The 14,232-nt window shown below is 55.7% G+C and overlaps 1 protein-coding gene across 8 annotated transcripts in view; it reads right to left on the bottom strand.

Moving 5' to 3' along the window:
* Positions 1-14,232, bottom strand: part of EML1 (EMAP like 1) — a 185,047-nt gene that overhangs the window by 145,424 nt on the left and 25,391 nt on the right. The window contains exon 1 of one of the 8 annotated variants that reach the window (XM_089322045.1): positions 6,951-6,987. The exons of 6 other annotated variants lie outside the window; for them this stretch is intronic. Coding sequence is in view for 1 of the 2 variants with exons in the window: in XM_089322046.1 (XP_089178172.1) it covers positions 5,416-5,479 (64 nt within the window). In the remaining variant the exon portion in view is untranslated. Of the gene's footprint in view, positions 1-5,415; positions 5,625-6,950; positions 6,988-14,232 lie in introns of those variants that run through there. One more of the 8 variants, XM_089322046.1, reaches the window with a different exon arrangement.

Here is a 14,232-nt window from a genome sequence, read left to right as displayed (position 1 = left end):
CACGTCTCGGGACTTTCGTCCGTCTGCTCTGCTGTGGGGCGCCGGCAGTTCCGGGTGTGCCCCAGACTAACGACAGCGTAAACACACAAATGTTAGAGCGCCCACTCCTCCCAGTGTGCCCGACAGCCAGGCCCAGGCCATGTCCCGGATGATCACCTGCTGCCTGACTCTACCAAGTGTTCCGGTCTGGGTGATAAACGGCGCAGTCGGCAGGATTGAGAGCCGCACAGGTGCATCAGAAACGACGTCGCCAGCCTCACAGCATCATTGTGGCAAGAAATAAAGTTGCATTTTTGTCATCAAAGGCCCACTTCCAGGGCCTGCCAGGCACCTCCCGACACCCCCTCACGGGCTCTTTCAGCCTGGTGGTCAAGACCTTCCAGGACGCCCTGCCCCCAACACCAACATCCACCATGCTCCAGTCCCTCATACGGAACGGCACAACATCTGCACGTATCCTGTACACTTTAAATCACCTCCCACGCGTCACAACACCTAACACAAGGGAAGGTCACGTAAGTTGTGGTTCTCCTGTACTTTTAACACGTACTCCTGTACGTGTTCAGCGCAGATGTGGCTTTTTTTCCTGCGTGTCTTTATTGTGATGCCTTGACTATGCAGGTGTGGAGGCCCCAGATATGGAGGGACAGCTGTGTTTATCTGAGTAACAACGCACCCAGGACTCCCTGCTCAAGGTGCCTAGGAACCCCGGGCTGCAGCTCCCCCACGGCCTCGGGCGAAGGCTTCTGGTTAGAGATCGTCCCAGGAACTTGCTCCCCCTCCTGCACGGCGGGCTTGTTCCCCGTGCTCTGCCATGGACCACACTGGCTGCTGACCTTGGCGGGCTCTGAACGGCACCATGTGCCGGGAGCATGCACCATCCTGCCCCTGAGGACCTCACAGCCCAGAGGGGAACGCGTGCCTACCAGGAGCTGAGAGCAGGCGCCCGCAGGGCAGGGGTTCAGCTGGACTGGGCATCCACGGAAACTCCCTTGGCCTGAGGTCACGGGGCCGGAACCCAGGCCCACAGGCCCAAGCCCCTGCTTCTCTGGCCTGCACTGCACCTCTTCAAAACTGAAGACAGGTAAGAGAAGAGAGCCCCGGACAGGGGAGGGGGCATGGAAGACTGCACCCCAGCACAGACACTGAAACCCTAGGTGAGGGCAGGAAGGAACCTCAGTAGCTAAGACAGAGGGGAGCCGGGGGCGCCTGTGGGTGCAGACCTGCGTGCGGCTGCCACTTCCCCACCATGCAGAGTCAGAAAGAATCTACTGAGCAGATCTAAGGCAAAGAGGAGGACTGAACCCCTGGCAGCTGGGATGAGGCAAAAGGGTGAGGGGGTGTGAAGCACCACTCCAGATGACACGGGTGGAGAGGGGGAGGGGAGGCCATCCAGGAGCCCCTCCCCGCCGGCTCCCACAGAGTCGCAGGTAGGACCAAGAGGTCAGACTGCAGGTGTCAAGGCCCACAGCAAAGAGCCTGGGACCCCACACAGGGGCCCCTGGAAGGCTCACAGACTGGGCTGTGCTCAGGGACGGGGGACAGCGTGGGCTCGAAGACATCGGGGAGCAGTTCCAGGTGAGGGAGGAGAGGCCGCCTTGGCTGGTGGCCGCCCTCCCAGGACTGCCAGGCAGGAAGTTGGCCAGCCAACCGGGGTACTGGGGCGGGGGACCAGGAGGAAGCCACGGGGAGTTCCTGGAGCGGGGTGGGAGGGGTGGGCAGCGTGGAGGCAGGAGAGAGAGCAGTTTGGGACTGGGTACGACCTTGGCCATGAGGGTGCCTGTGGGGACACAAGGCTCAACAGAGGGGCAAGGATGGGGCCTTAGGGCCGCAGGTGCCTGGGAGAGGAGGAAGGGTCAGAGGCAAGGACTCAAGGGGAGGGGAGCTGGATCCGGCCCTGCATGTGGGGCCAGGGCACGGCTGGCCTTGGAGAGAGGGTGAGGTTGCATGGGCTTGGGGAGGAGAGCGGAGGTGAGAAGCCATGGAACGTGAGGCTTCAACAAGTGTCCACTGGCGACCTGACCGCCGTCCTGAGCCCTGAGTGCGTGTGCTCCCCTATTCTGCTGAAAGCATGCCCACCACGGGACGAGGTACGGACAGGAGCTGGCCCCGGGAAAACCCTGTACCCTGGGAAGCAGGCCCCAGACAGGCCAACCCCGAGGCCCAAGGTTGAGGTAGCCAAGAAGCAACCCATATCTCACCCCAGGACCCCCAACGCTTTAGGGACAGACTGGACCAGGCACTTGTGCAGGTAGGGCACAGGAATTCTACCTAAGAAGTCGCTACCCACTGACCTGTATCCCCCATTCACAGACTCACATGTGGGAGCAGCACCCCTGCTGGCCATATTGGAAATGAGGTCTTTAGGAGGTAATCTAGGTTAAATGAGTCATGAAGGTGGGGTCCTCATCTGAGTAAAACTAGAATGCTCTAGAACTTCTAAACAGCAATGGAAGGAGCTAGAAGACAATAGAAAAACGCACAATGAATCTGTGAGGGAAAATGATCGTTAACACTTAGCGCTCCAGACACACCATCAGATGAAGTGTGCAAGTAGAATGAAGACATTTTTCAGTTACCCAAGCTCTCAATAACCTAGCCCCTGGGGGCAGGGGGTATCCTTTCTCTGGAAGCTGTTGTAGGATGCACTCCAACAAAATGAGGGAGTTGCTAGGAAAGAGGACAACATGAGCTCTAGGAGACAAGGATTCCCTGGGGAAACCATGAGCTCACAGAGAGGCCCCAGGGAAAGCCACCAGGAAGACGGCATGAGAGACGCCTGAAGGGAGATTTACCCGTAAGGCAAAGTATCTGAGGAGGACCGCGGTATGCACACATGGGAAACAGACGAGTTATCTGCACAAGAAAGGAAACTCCATCCTCATAATATAAACACATGATTGAGGGGCAGAGTGTAGCCGGTGCGGGTGTGGAGTGAGGGAGGGGGGGCCGTTACCAGATAGCACACCTCTGGGCCTGGACGACCAGGCAGAGCAGGTGGAATGTAGTTTTGGAATATTTGCATACACGTGGGGAGATACCTTGCAGATGGAACCTTGTTCTGAACATGGCCTTCCTTTAGATTCCACACTCCTCAGACACGTAACCGGGAGGTGACCGTAGGAGCAGCCTTAGCGCACCTGTGCGGTGACTGCGACCAGCACGTGAGGTCAGCTGCGAATTTTCCGCTGATGGCGTCATGTCGCTGCTCAAGACGCTTCGGACTTGGGCATATTTTGGAGTGGGGATGCTCCACCTGCAGCCGTAGCTGCATGTTATTTTAAGAAAGGGCAATGCTTAGCTGAAGGTGATAGCAGTCACATCTGGAGGTGGGAAGAACACGGCGAAAAGCTGACAGCCCAGATGGTCACTGGCATTGTTTGCATCAAGCCTCGGGAGCTATTTGATTTTTTAAATGTGACTTTGGTATATTTCAATAAAGCTTAAAATCACAAGTACGCGTTAACTTCTTGAGCCCCCCTTTGTTCTCTGCGTCTCTCATTCATTCATTTTTTTTTTTTTTTTTTTTTTGGACAGGCAGAGTGGACAGTGAGAGAGAGAGACAGAGAGAAAGGTCTTCCTTTGCCGTTGGTTCACCCTCCAATGGCCGCCGCGGCCGGCGCCGGCCTCATTCATTCATTAAATCGAGAGACCTGCTGTGAGCCGTCTTCTGAGGTTGGCTCTGGGCAGGCACGGTGAAGATGGAACCTCCATTCCTGCCCCCAGAAGACTTTTCCTTTTCATTAGGAAAACTTCAAAGAGGTGGCAGAGCTGGGCGCCTTCTTACTTGGCTCTGCGTGGAAGCAGGGGATCTGAGGAACTTGAGGTCTGGGGACAACAGACGGCCGATGTTTAGGATTTAAATAAATCCGGGGTTAAATCTTGCAGAAAAAAAATGCCCTGCCCAACATATGGTGGTCTGTACACAGGGGCCACCCTGCGGAGAAATGAGTGTGGCAGGTGCATTAAGAACAAATGTGGGGCCTGGTGCTGTGGCACAGCAGGTTAAAGCCCTGACCTGCAGTGTCGGCATCCCATATGGGCACTGGTTCAAGTCCTGGCTGCTCCACTACTGATCCAGCTCTCTGATACTCAGCAGTAGAGGATGGCCCAAGTGCTTGGGTCCCTGCACCAGCATGGGAGACCCAGAAGAAGCTCCTGGCTCCTGGTTTCAGATCAGCTCAGCTATGGCTGTTGTAGTCATTTGGGGAGTGAACCAGCATATGGAAGGCCTTTCTCTCTCTTTAACTCTTTCAAATAAATAAAATAGATCTTTAAAAGAAGAAGAAGAAGAACAACAACAACAAATGTGGGGGCTAGCACTGTGGCATAGTAGGTTAAGCTTCTGCCTGCAGTGCCAGCATCCCATATGGGCCCCCATTTGAGTCCTGGCTGCTCCAGTTCCTATCCAGCTCCCTGCTAATGTGCTTGGGAAATCAGCAGAAGATGGCTCAACTTCTTGGGCTCCTGCCCATGCGGGAGACCTGGAGGAAGCTCCTGGCTCCTGGCTTCAGTTCGGATCAGCTCCGGCTATTGTGGCCATTTGGGGAGTGAACCAGCAGATGGGAGACCTCTCTCTCCATCTCTTCTTCTCTCTGTTCTCTGTAACTCTGCCTCTCAAATAAATAAATACATCTAAAAATTACATGGACATCATGTCGCCATTAAAGAGTGAAGTCAATTGATCCAGTGATAGATTATTAATGACAGCAAATTAGGGCTGATTTACATACCATCTCGCAAGGGGTGATGCTTAATTACCATGACGTGGACTCCTGTGAATGTGCCACCCGATAAACACGACAAGCGGTCTTGAGAAAGTTCAGGGAAAGTGTCGCGCTATGACAGAACTAAGCACAGACTTCAGGATTTACTGCACCGAAATAAACCTGTCTTTCCGTTCCGTCTCCCTGAGTTGCTGAAATGGCCTCGTCCCGTGTCCAGTCGTCCATCACCGAGATCCCTCTCCCAGGGTTCACCTCCCCTCCACCCCCAGCTGATGCGACTGCTTCCCGGCAGCCTCATCGCAAGGGCACAGAGGAGACGTCCGCGTGACTCTTCGTTACCTGCTAGGATTTTATGTTTGCTTACGGGACATTTTATTGCACCATTTAGAGCAGCAGGAAAATCTGCTCAAAGAAATAGCCATGATTTAGAAAAACCATCTGTTTCAGCTGGAAGAGGATAAACAAGCACTGTGTCGTGAAAATGCTCTTTCTCCCAAATGTTGCTTTCTGTCCACAACCATCAACGTTCTTATAATGTCCTGGATGAACCCACCACGTGTTCTACCGAAAGCCCTTGCCACCACCCAGTACTGTCGTCACACAGGAAACCGACACATCGCACGTGACACGCACATATCCAACCTGCCTTTCAAACAGGCGGAACAATTATGTTAAGTGAAATACCTACCGCAGTGGTGAGAACCTGTCTCCCACGCTGCGGCCAGGCTGGGCGGCCAAAATGCAGGTCTCATCTAACTGCTCCCCAGTTCAGCAGTCCTCAGGGGCTCCCCACGGCCGTGGGACAGAGAGGAAACCCGGGCTGGCAGCTGCTGTGACCCCACCAGGCTGACCTTCTCAGAGCGGGATTTCCCAACCTGTGAGTCTGGGAAGTGGACCACCTGCTGTTCTCTGGCTCCGCCCCTTTCCCACTCACACCTGTCCCTTCCCACTGCTCTGAGCTCTCCCAGTCACAGGGCTCATCTCAGATCCACCTACCCTGGGAGCCCCACCCCCTTCCAGATGTCCCCTTTCCTGCCTGAACCCTTCAGTACCTAGTCCCTGTCCAGATGAGCTGCACCTGGTTCATCCACTGGGCCCTGCACTCCCCGCGAGCAGAGACAGCGTCCCCTGGCTGCTGTACCATTAGAAAGCAGCCTTGACCAAAAGACACAGCCTCATGCCCGTGTCACGGCCCTGGGGAGGGCAGTGATGCTCTGTCCCCTCCCCGGGCAGTGGCCAATGCACTGCGTCCCTGGTTACGTAACGGTGCTCAAGTGCACAGCACCGTGAAAAGAGGAACAAACATCCCCCCCAACCCTGTCTCTGTCTCTTGTATTTTTTCTTTAAACCAAAAAATCTCTTTATGATCACTGGACTAGTTTCCACTTTAAGCTAATTAGTAAATTGCATTTTTGGCTCTTTAACTGGCTATGTTAAATTTAGCTTCTTTTCCCTTAAGTCAAGCTGTCAGTGGGATTTGAAATTAAAATTTCCACTCTCAACTTTCTTGCTCATTCAAAAGGATGCTGGCAAGGCAGCCCTCCTGCTGCCTTCCCTTCCTCAGTGTCTCCCCTCTCCAGGGCACAGAGAGGTGCCTCCCGAGCCCCTCAGAGCACCGGCCAGCGCTGGGTCAGGCACCTGAGCACCTACTCTACTCCAGGCCCCAAAGGAGCTAGAAAAGATACGCAATGACCTGCGTGACTAATGGCTGCAGCAGGAGCCTGGAAGGCCCCCTCCCCCACCGTGTCAGGCATGCACCCTTTAATTCCTGCACAGGGGGAAGTCTGGGGGTGGGGGGACGTCCCAGAAGCAAAGCTTGGGTGTAGGAAAGACGGGTCCACTTGGTGGTGGGAGGAGAGACTGGAAGTGGGCAACCAAGAGTCACACAGTCACCTCCGGCAGACCAGGGTGTTCTGGCTGCCTCTGGGCCCTGCCAGGCTCCTAGGGTGCTCAGGGCCACTCGGAGCAGTGTGGACAGGTGTCTGTGCCGAAGTCCCAGCCTCCCTGTCCCTGTGGCCAGACTCACTCTGAGGTCTGGGAAGCAGCCCCTGCCCCGAACCCCACCTTCTCATCTCCAGCTCTGGTTCTTGCATGGGCTCTGCTGCCCACCCTCCAGCCAGGGCCTCTTCTCCCCACCCAGGCTCCCTGCACAGCCCAGGACCCCAGCCCCCCGGCCCCCCAGCCCCCCAGCAGGACATACTGAGGTGGGGAGAGGGGACTCACCCAGCCTGCGTGGAGTAGAAGAAAGACCTGGAGCCAGGCTCCGCCTGCGCGACTGCGTGGGGCTGCTCATCTGAGGGCAGGCGGGAGCCAGGCTCGTCTTAGGAGCAGAGAGCCTGCATCCTGCTTCCCTTGTGGCCATTAAGCCAGATGGGCGGGCAATTTCCAAGAAGCCAGAAGGAGGCGGAGGAGGAGGCATCCATTATGCAGGCACTCATGGGCCTCAGGGGCTCCAGGGCTTCTCTGGGGAGCAGGGCGGGGTCCTGGAGGACGAGCAGCACCCACCTCGGCCAGCTGCCTGCTGCTTGCACCTCCTCGCCAAGCTCCTGCTGCCTGCCGCGAGACCCGGGAATCTGAGTGGCAGCAAGTAGGGCAGCCGGGCCGCCCTGGGGCGGCTGCGGTGAGCGGAGCGAGCAGTGTGGCTTGGGGACGCTCAGAGCAGCCAGGGGGCCTGGGAGCACTGTGCGTCCTTGTGGTCAGGTGGAATCTGATGGAGAATCACTGGGAAACCTTTTCTTTTCCCATGGCTTGGACCTGGGCAGTGCCCTCCCCTCCCTGTGTCCCACACAGGTGGATTCTGGGAGCTCCCAGGGGCTTTCTAGCCCCGGCCTCCCATGGGACGGTGAGGAAAATGTGAAAGGAAACACATTTAATTCAGGACTTTGCCTCGAATCAAGATGGTTCACCTGACATTCTTGGGGACAGAACTGTGCTCCTGAGTAGTGGCCACTGTTGCTACATGTCCTACGCAGCCAAGTAAAAGACTGGCAGCCTGCCGCTGGAGGTCAGGGAGTAGGGCAAGTCTGGGAGCCCCCGGCAGCTGCGAGGGCTCAGCTGGGAAAGGATTTGGGCTTTGATGGCTATGGGCCCCAGAGTGGTGGGGCTGGGGAGGGAACACAGGTGCACCCCCATCTGTAGGGACAGCAAGTGACCTCAGTGCTCCAGCGTGTTCAAGATGCCAAACCTTCTAAACCTGGGCTGGCTGGGAGGGCCCCTCGCACCTTGCTCCTCCAAGGCACTCTTGGTGTGCAGGCGCCTGGCCCCGCAGCGCTGCCACTCACGCTGTGACGGGGTCAGGAAATCCATTTAGCAGGAACTGAGATCAGCATTTTCGATGGAATGTTGTCCAACAGAGCAGAATGTGCCAGATGCAGAGAAGAGGTGGGGTAAGTATCGATTCTAAATGTTTTTTTCTGCTTCTGCTATGGAGGAGCAGTGTCCTGGATGCACAAAGTCTACACAAAGCGAAGCAACAGTGGCCCTGGGAGCCCTGCAGGTGGGTGTGGGAGCGGCATCAAAGCCCGGGGGAATCCACCCACAAAGGGCAAATGCTGCATTTTTGTGGCTTTGCACTGAGGACAGCAGCATCTGTGGTGGCGACGTGCGGTAACCAGAAGCCAGCACAAGGCCGGGGCCCTCGGTTGGGGAAGCAGGAGGAGGAGGCCTGGACTACTTGGGTTGCTGGATGGGGGGGGGGGTGGGCAAGAAAGTAGAGAGCCCAAAACGGGGAGCCCCAAATTTTGTGTGTGAATTGGTGGTCACCCCTCTGGCTGGTTCCCAAACCTCTCACCTGGGGGCAGGTTAGAAGCCATCTGCACAGACAGCTGAGCTCCAGTCACAAGATCTCAGCGTTCGGAATTTGAGTCTCCCAGTTCCCTATCTGCCAAAACAGAAGCACCCACACCATCACAGCGCCAAGATCTAGAACATTCACGATGTCCTGGGGTCAACCCCAAAGAGATCTAGACAGATGCTCCTTGACTCGTGACGGTCGGAACGGCTCACATCGAAGATGTGCCGAATCCACTCAGCCCACCAGACATCACAGCTCAGCACAGGGGTGTCCATAGTAGGGTCCACAGTAGTGTACTGATGGTTTACCCTCGCGATTGCACACCTGGCTGGAAGCTGCCGCCACTGGCCACTGCCTGGCAGGTGAGAAGGTGCTGTGCTGGTGTCGCCAGCCCAGGGAAAGATCAAAACTCCCCAGTCCATGTGTGCTTTCTATGGAATGCACACTGCTTTTGCATCGTCCTGAAGTTGGAAAATCCTTAGTGGGATTCTCCTAAGCCAGGGACAGTCTGTATATTAAGGGCCGGGAAAATGCAGCCCACTCTCAAGAAGAATGTCCATCAACACACCAAACCCAAGAGGACCCAGACATGGGTCTTCTAACACTCAGCTCAGTAAAAACGTGACGCTAGGAAAGACAGAACATGTTGCCCAAGACACATAAAGTACAAAAATGGACCAATTGGAGCGTTACTCATGATAGTCCAAAAGGAGAAATAGACCAAGAGTCGGGAGATTCATGCAGGGTACGACGTGGACAAGCCTCGAGAACATCACGCTAACTGACAGAAGCCGGCCCCAGAAGGTCTCCTATCGTCCAGTTCAGTCTACAGGAAGTGCCCAGGGAGGCCCCTCTACAGAGGAAAGAGGTGGACTAATGGCTGTCAGGGATGAGGGGTCACTGCTAATGGCGAGAGCTCCTTTGCAGGCAATGAGATTTTGGGATTACATGATGAGGACGGTCACACATTGTTGTGCACACTCTAAAGACCACTGAATTGTACACTTACAAAGCAAACTAAAAATGGATCGCATGAACATTTTAGAACTGAAACACATAATATCTAAAGTACCAGAGTGGAAATCACTGGTGGCAGATCAGCAAACTCAAAGAGAGAGGAATAAAAATGTCCAGTGTGAAGAAGGCAGAGAGAGGGAACAAGATCAAGGAGAGTAAACAGAACCCCGGGGACATGTAAGACAGAATCCGAGGGGCCAGTGCTGTGGCACAGCGGGTTAACACCCTGGCCTGAAGTGCCGGCATCCCATATGGGCACCAGTTCAAGACCCAGCTGCATGGCCGGCGCCGTGGCTCAATAGGCTAATCCTCCACCTTGCGGCGCCGGCACACCGGGTTCTAGTCCCGGTCGGGGCGCCGGATTCTGTCCCGGTTGCCCCTCTTCCAGGCCAGCTCTCTGCTATGGCCAGGGAGTGCAGTGGAGGATGGCCCAGGTGCTTGGGCCCTGCACCCCATGGGAGACCAGGAAAAGCACCTGGATCCTGGCTCCTGCCATCGGATCAGCGCGGTGCGCCGGCTGCAGCGGCGGCCATTGGAGGGTGAACCAACGGCAAAGGAAGACCTTTCTCTCTGTCTCTCTCTCTCACTGTCCACTCTGCCTGTCAAAAAAAAAAAAAAAAAAAAGACCCAGCTGCTCCACTTCCCATCCAGCTCTCTGCTATGGCCTGAGAAAGCAGTAGAAGATGGTCCAAGTCCTTGTGGCCCTGCACCCACGTTGGAGACCTGGAGGAAGCTCCTGGCTCCTGGCTTTGGATCGGCGCAGCTCCGGTCATTGTGGCCAATTGGGGAGTGAACCATCAGATGGAAGACCTCTCTATCTCTCTGCCACTCCTCTCTCTGACTTTCAAATAAATAAATCTTAAAAAAAAAAAAAAAAGACAGTATCAGAAGTCTGAAAGTAGCAGAAGGAGAGGAGAAGGAGACAACAGATAAGCAAAAGTATGTGAAGAAACAACGACCAAAAACATAAATTACAGCTTCAAGAAAATCAGCAAAATCTGAACAGGACCACCATGAAGAAACCCATGCCTTAGGGCAGCCCAGCCAAACTGCTGAAAACCAAAATCCAGACAGACCTTAGAAGACACAGCATGCACCCCGGCATGCAGGGAGCGGGGCTCAAACCACCCAGACGCCTTGTCAGGGACCACGGAAGCAGAAGGCAGGCAAGCGGTTCGAGTCCCGGCTGCTCCACTTCCGGTCCAGCTCCCTGCTGATGCACCTGGGAAAGTAGCAGCAGAAGATGGCCCGAGTGCTTGGGCCCCTGCACCCAGTGGGAGACCCGGATGGAGTTCCAGGCTCCCGGCTTTGGCCTGGCCCAGCCCTGGCTGTTGTGGCCATTTGGGGAGTGAACCAGCAGATAAATGGAAGATCTCTCTCTCTCTCTCTCTCTCGATTTCTCGATCTCTCCTTCCCTCCCCTCTCCCTCTGTAACTTTGCCTCTCAGATAAGATAAAATCTCTGAAGGTGTTGATGAAAAATTACCAGAGTTCTACCCCCAGCAGAGGGATCCTTTAAAAGGAGACGGAGGACTTGGAAAACAAGGAAAACTCGGAAAGTCATCTCCACGGGACCTGGTAATTTAGGACAGTTTTTAACTTTGAAAAATTACATGTGACTGAAATAAACATCATAACACTGCCTTGTGGACTCAGATAGAAGGCTAGATGTGATAACACAAATGACAGCTGCGGTCTAAATCACAGTGGTGGTCGATGCAATATTCTTTCTTTCTTTCTTTCTTTGAGAGAGAGAGGGAGAGTTCCCATTCACTGTTTCCCTCCCCAAATGCCCACAACAGCTGGGACTGAGCTGAAGCTGAAGCTGGGAGCCAGGAACTCAATCCAGGTCTCCCAGAGGGAGGCAGGAACCCCGTCACTTGAGCCATCACCTGCTGCCTCCCAGGGGCTGTGCCAGCAGGAAGCTGGAGTCAGGAGTCGGAGCTGGACATGGAGCCAGGGACTCTGACGTGGACACAGGTACCTGGACTGGTGTCCTAACCACTACACCAAAACCCACCTTGCAGAAGTAACTTCAGATAGGCGTTGAAAGGTTAAGATTTATGTTACAATTCCCAAGTAACGCTGCAAAAGTTAGCACAAAGACGAATGTGCTAATGTCTGTGCTTTAACCATCTGGTCTCTGGCACTGGTTTGGAGCGCCCGAGCTGCCGGATACAGCCAGCGAGTGTCAGAACTGGAGCTGGCACGCAGCTCCCGCTCTCAGAAAATCACCACAGAAACACAGAGCAGAGTCCCCCCTCTACCTTGGAGGACCCGGGGCGGAAGGGCTGGACTTGGTGCCGTCAGAACCGGGGCACGGGGAGGGAAATGCAGAGTGAGCAAACGTGGGAAGGGGAGAGTGTCTGTGGGCTAGGACCCGGGCCAGGGCTGCCACAGAGCTTGTATGCCCTGCCTCCCGCCTGCGCTGGCCGATGCCCATGATGGCGACCCTGTTGCCAAAGCAGGGGACAGGCGATGGTGTTGCTGTCCGCTCACTGCCATGCCCAGCCCTCGGTACCAGGCACCCGCCACGCAGTCCCTGGCCAGCTGACACGGCAGAGGAGAGGATTCCCACTGCCCTGCCCTTCCCCACGGGCAAGTCCCCGCTGGTGGACTGGTGAGAAAAGAGGGCCAGCAGGGGCGCTTGGGGTGGGCTCCGCAGGTCCTGGAGGCCGAAGCTCGGCACCAGCACCAGCATGGGGCGGGAGGGCTGCTCACCCGCTGTGGCCAGTGCAGGAACCGCTGCGCCAGCTCGGCCCTGTGCTGCAGTGCGTGAGCCCCGCCCTGGCCCGGCTCTGTCCACCTCACCTCCACCTGCTCCGCGCCCCAGCCACGGGCAGTCAGCTAGAGTGCACTCGGTCTGTGCCTTTGCAGGAACTCTTCCCGCCACTCCAGGGCGGCTTCCTCCGCTCAGTCTTTCTCCCTCCGCTTGGGATGTGCCCCCAGGGCCGCACAGGGACACCCTGGGAGACGCACGAATTCCTCCCTGCTGGATCACGTCTGCGCACAGCACAGCCTTCGGAGCAGTCGGAACACACGGGCCTGCAGCCACCCAGCCGGTTGCCCCAGGCCGGCGCCTTTGCCTTGGGCGGTTTCTGAAATGAAGACTCGCACACGCAGCTGTGCACCTTCACTGGGAGACACGGAGGTGGGTGCCCCAATCAAGGTGGCTCCGCCCCTCCCCCAGTCTACCCCTGCACCCCTCAGCCCAGGGCTGACCGGAAGTGGCAAGTCCTTGCTGCATCCAGATATGAATTCGACTGTTTCTGGAGACCTGCTCAGAGTGGAGTCAGGCACTCAGCAAAGTGTGCTTTTTCTGTTTTTTGTTTTGTTTTGTTTTATAAATGTAAAGCAGAGTCCCTGACCCCTAAGAGGTCACAGGTGTGCATGGGAATCGCTGAGGGCCAGAGCAGCCGCACAAGGCCAGGTCCCCTGCAGCAGCCCCTGGCCTGAGATTAGGGGGTTTGCATTTATTTAAAGATGTATTGGTTGATTGATTTGAAAGGCAGAGTTAGAGAAAGAGAGAGAGAGATCTTCCATGTGCTGGTTCTCTCCTCCAATGGCCACAGCGGCCTGGGTGGGGCTGGGCGGAAGCCAGGAGCCAAGAGCCTTATCCGGGTCTCCCATGTGGGTGCAGGGGCCCAGATGCTTGGGCCATCTTCCACTGCTTTCCCAGGTGCATTAGCAGGAAGCTGGTTTGGAAGTGGAGCAGCCAGGACTCAAACCAGCACCCATATGGGATGCCAGCGCTGCCCCCATGTCTGGTGTAGGATTTGTTTGGTTTGAATGCGGCTCTGCAGTTGGTAAACGTCTTCCTTTTTTCAGCACATTCCAGAGACACCCTAACTCCCACTCAGCACCCTGCGTTAGAGGAAGGACCCGAGGCTCCGAGAGGTGTGCTGCCCAAAGCCAGTGACTAGAAAGTTCCGGAATCAGGGCCAGCTGCCCGGCTCTGATTCCTGGCTTGCGCTCTTTGTTGGCTGTAGGAAGTTATGCTTGGTGGAGCCCAGCTCTGCTCTATAAAATACAAGCTTAAAGGGGTGAGCGTGTGACCCCACAGTGAAAACTTGGGTTTGGGGGCCCACACGGCGGTGCAGCAGATGAAGCCACCTCTTGCAACGCCCGCATCCCATATGGGTGCCAGTTCAAGTCCCGGCTGCTCCACTTCCCATCCAGCTCCCTGCTAGTGCTCTTAGGAAAGCAACGGAAGACGGCTCAAGTGCTTGGGCCCCTGCACCCATGTGGGCAAGGAAGATGGAGCTCCAGTCTCCTGGCTTCAGCCTGGCCCAGCCCTGGCTAGGGCGACCATCTGGGGAGTGAACCAGCAGACGGAAGACCTCTTTCTGTCTCTGCCTCTCTCTGTTGTTTTACCTTTCAAATAAGTAAGTCGTAAAATAAATAATTAAATGAAAAGCTTCTTACTGATGCAGACCCTGGCAGCAGCAGTGGTGGCTCAAGTCATCAGCTTCCTGCCACACGAGGGAGACGAGGACCCCAGCTCCCAGCTTCAGCCCGTGGTGGGTGAACTGGTGGATGGGAGCTCCCTGCACCTCTCTCTCCCCCTCTCTCTCCCCCCACTCCTCCTTGCCTCTCAAACAGAAAATTTTCAAAAATAAACTTTAAAAATATATACAAATGTGTAGCTCTCTTTCCAGCAGAAGTGGAATCTTGGTTCTGTGAAACAAGAAGTAAA

This window comes from Oryctolagus cuniculus, chromosome 20 (genome assembly GCF_051225735.1).
Source record: "Oryctolagus cuniculus isolate XC-2025 breed Fujian yellow rabbit chromosome 20, ASM5122573v1, whole genome shotgun sequence".
Classification (NCBI taxonomy): Eukaryota; Metazoa; Chordata; class Mammalia; order Lagomorpha; family Leporidae; genus Oryctolagus; species Oryctolagus cuniculus.
The sequence above is the reverse complement of the archived record's forward strand: the minus strand, read 5'-3'. Positions and strand labels throughout refer to the sequence as shown.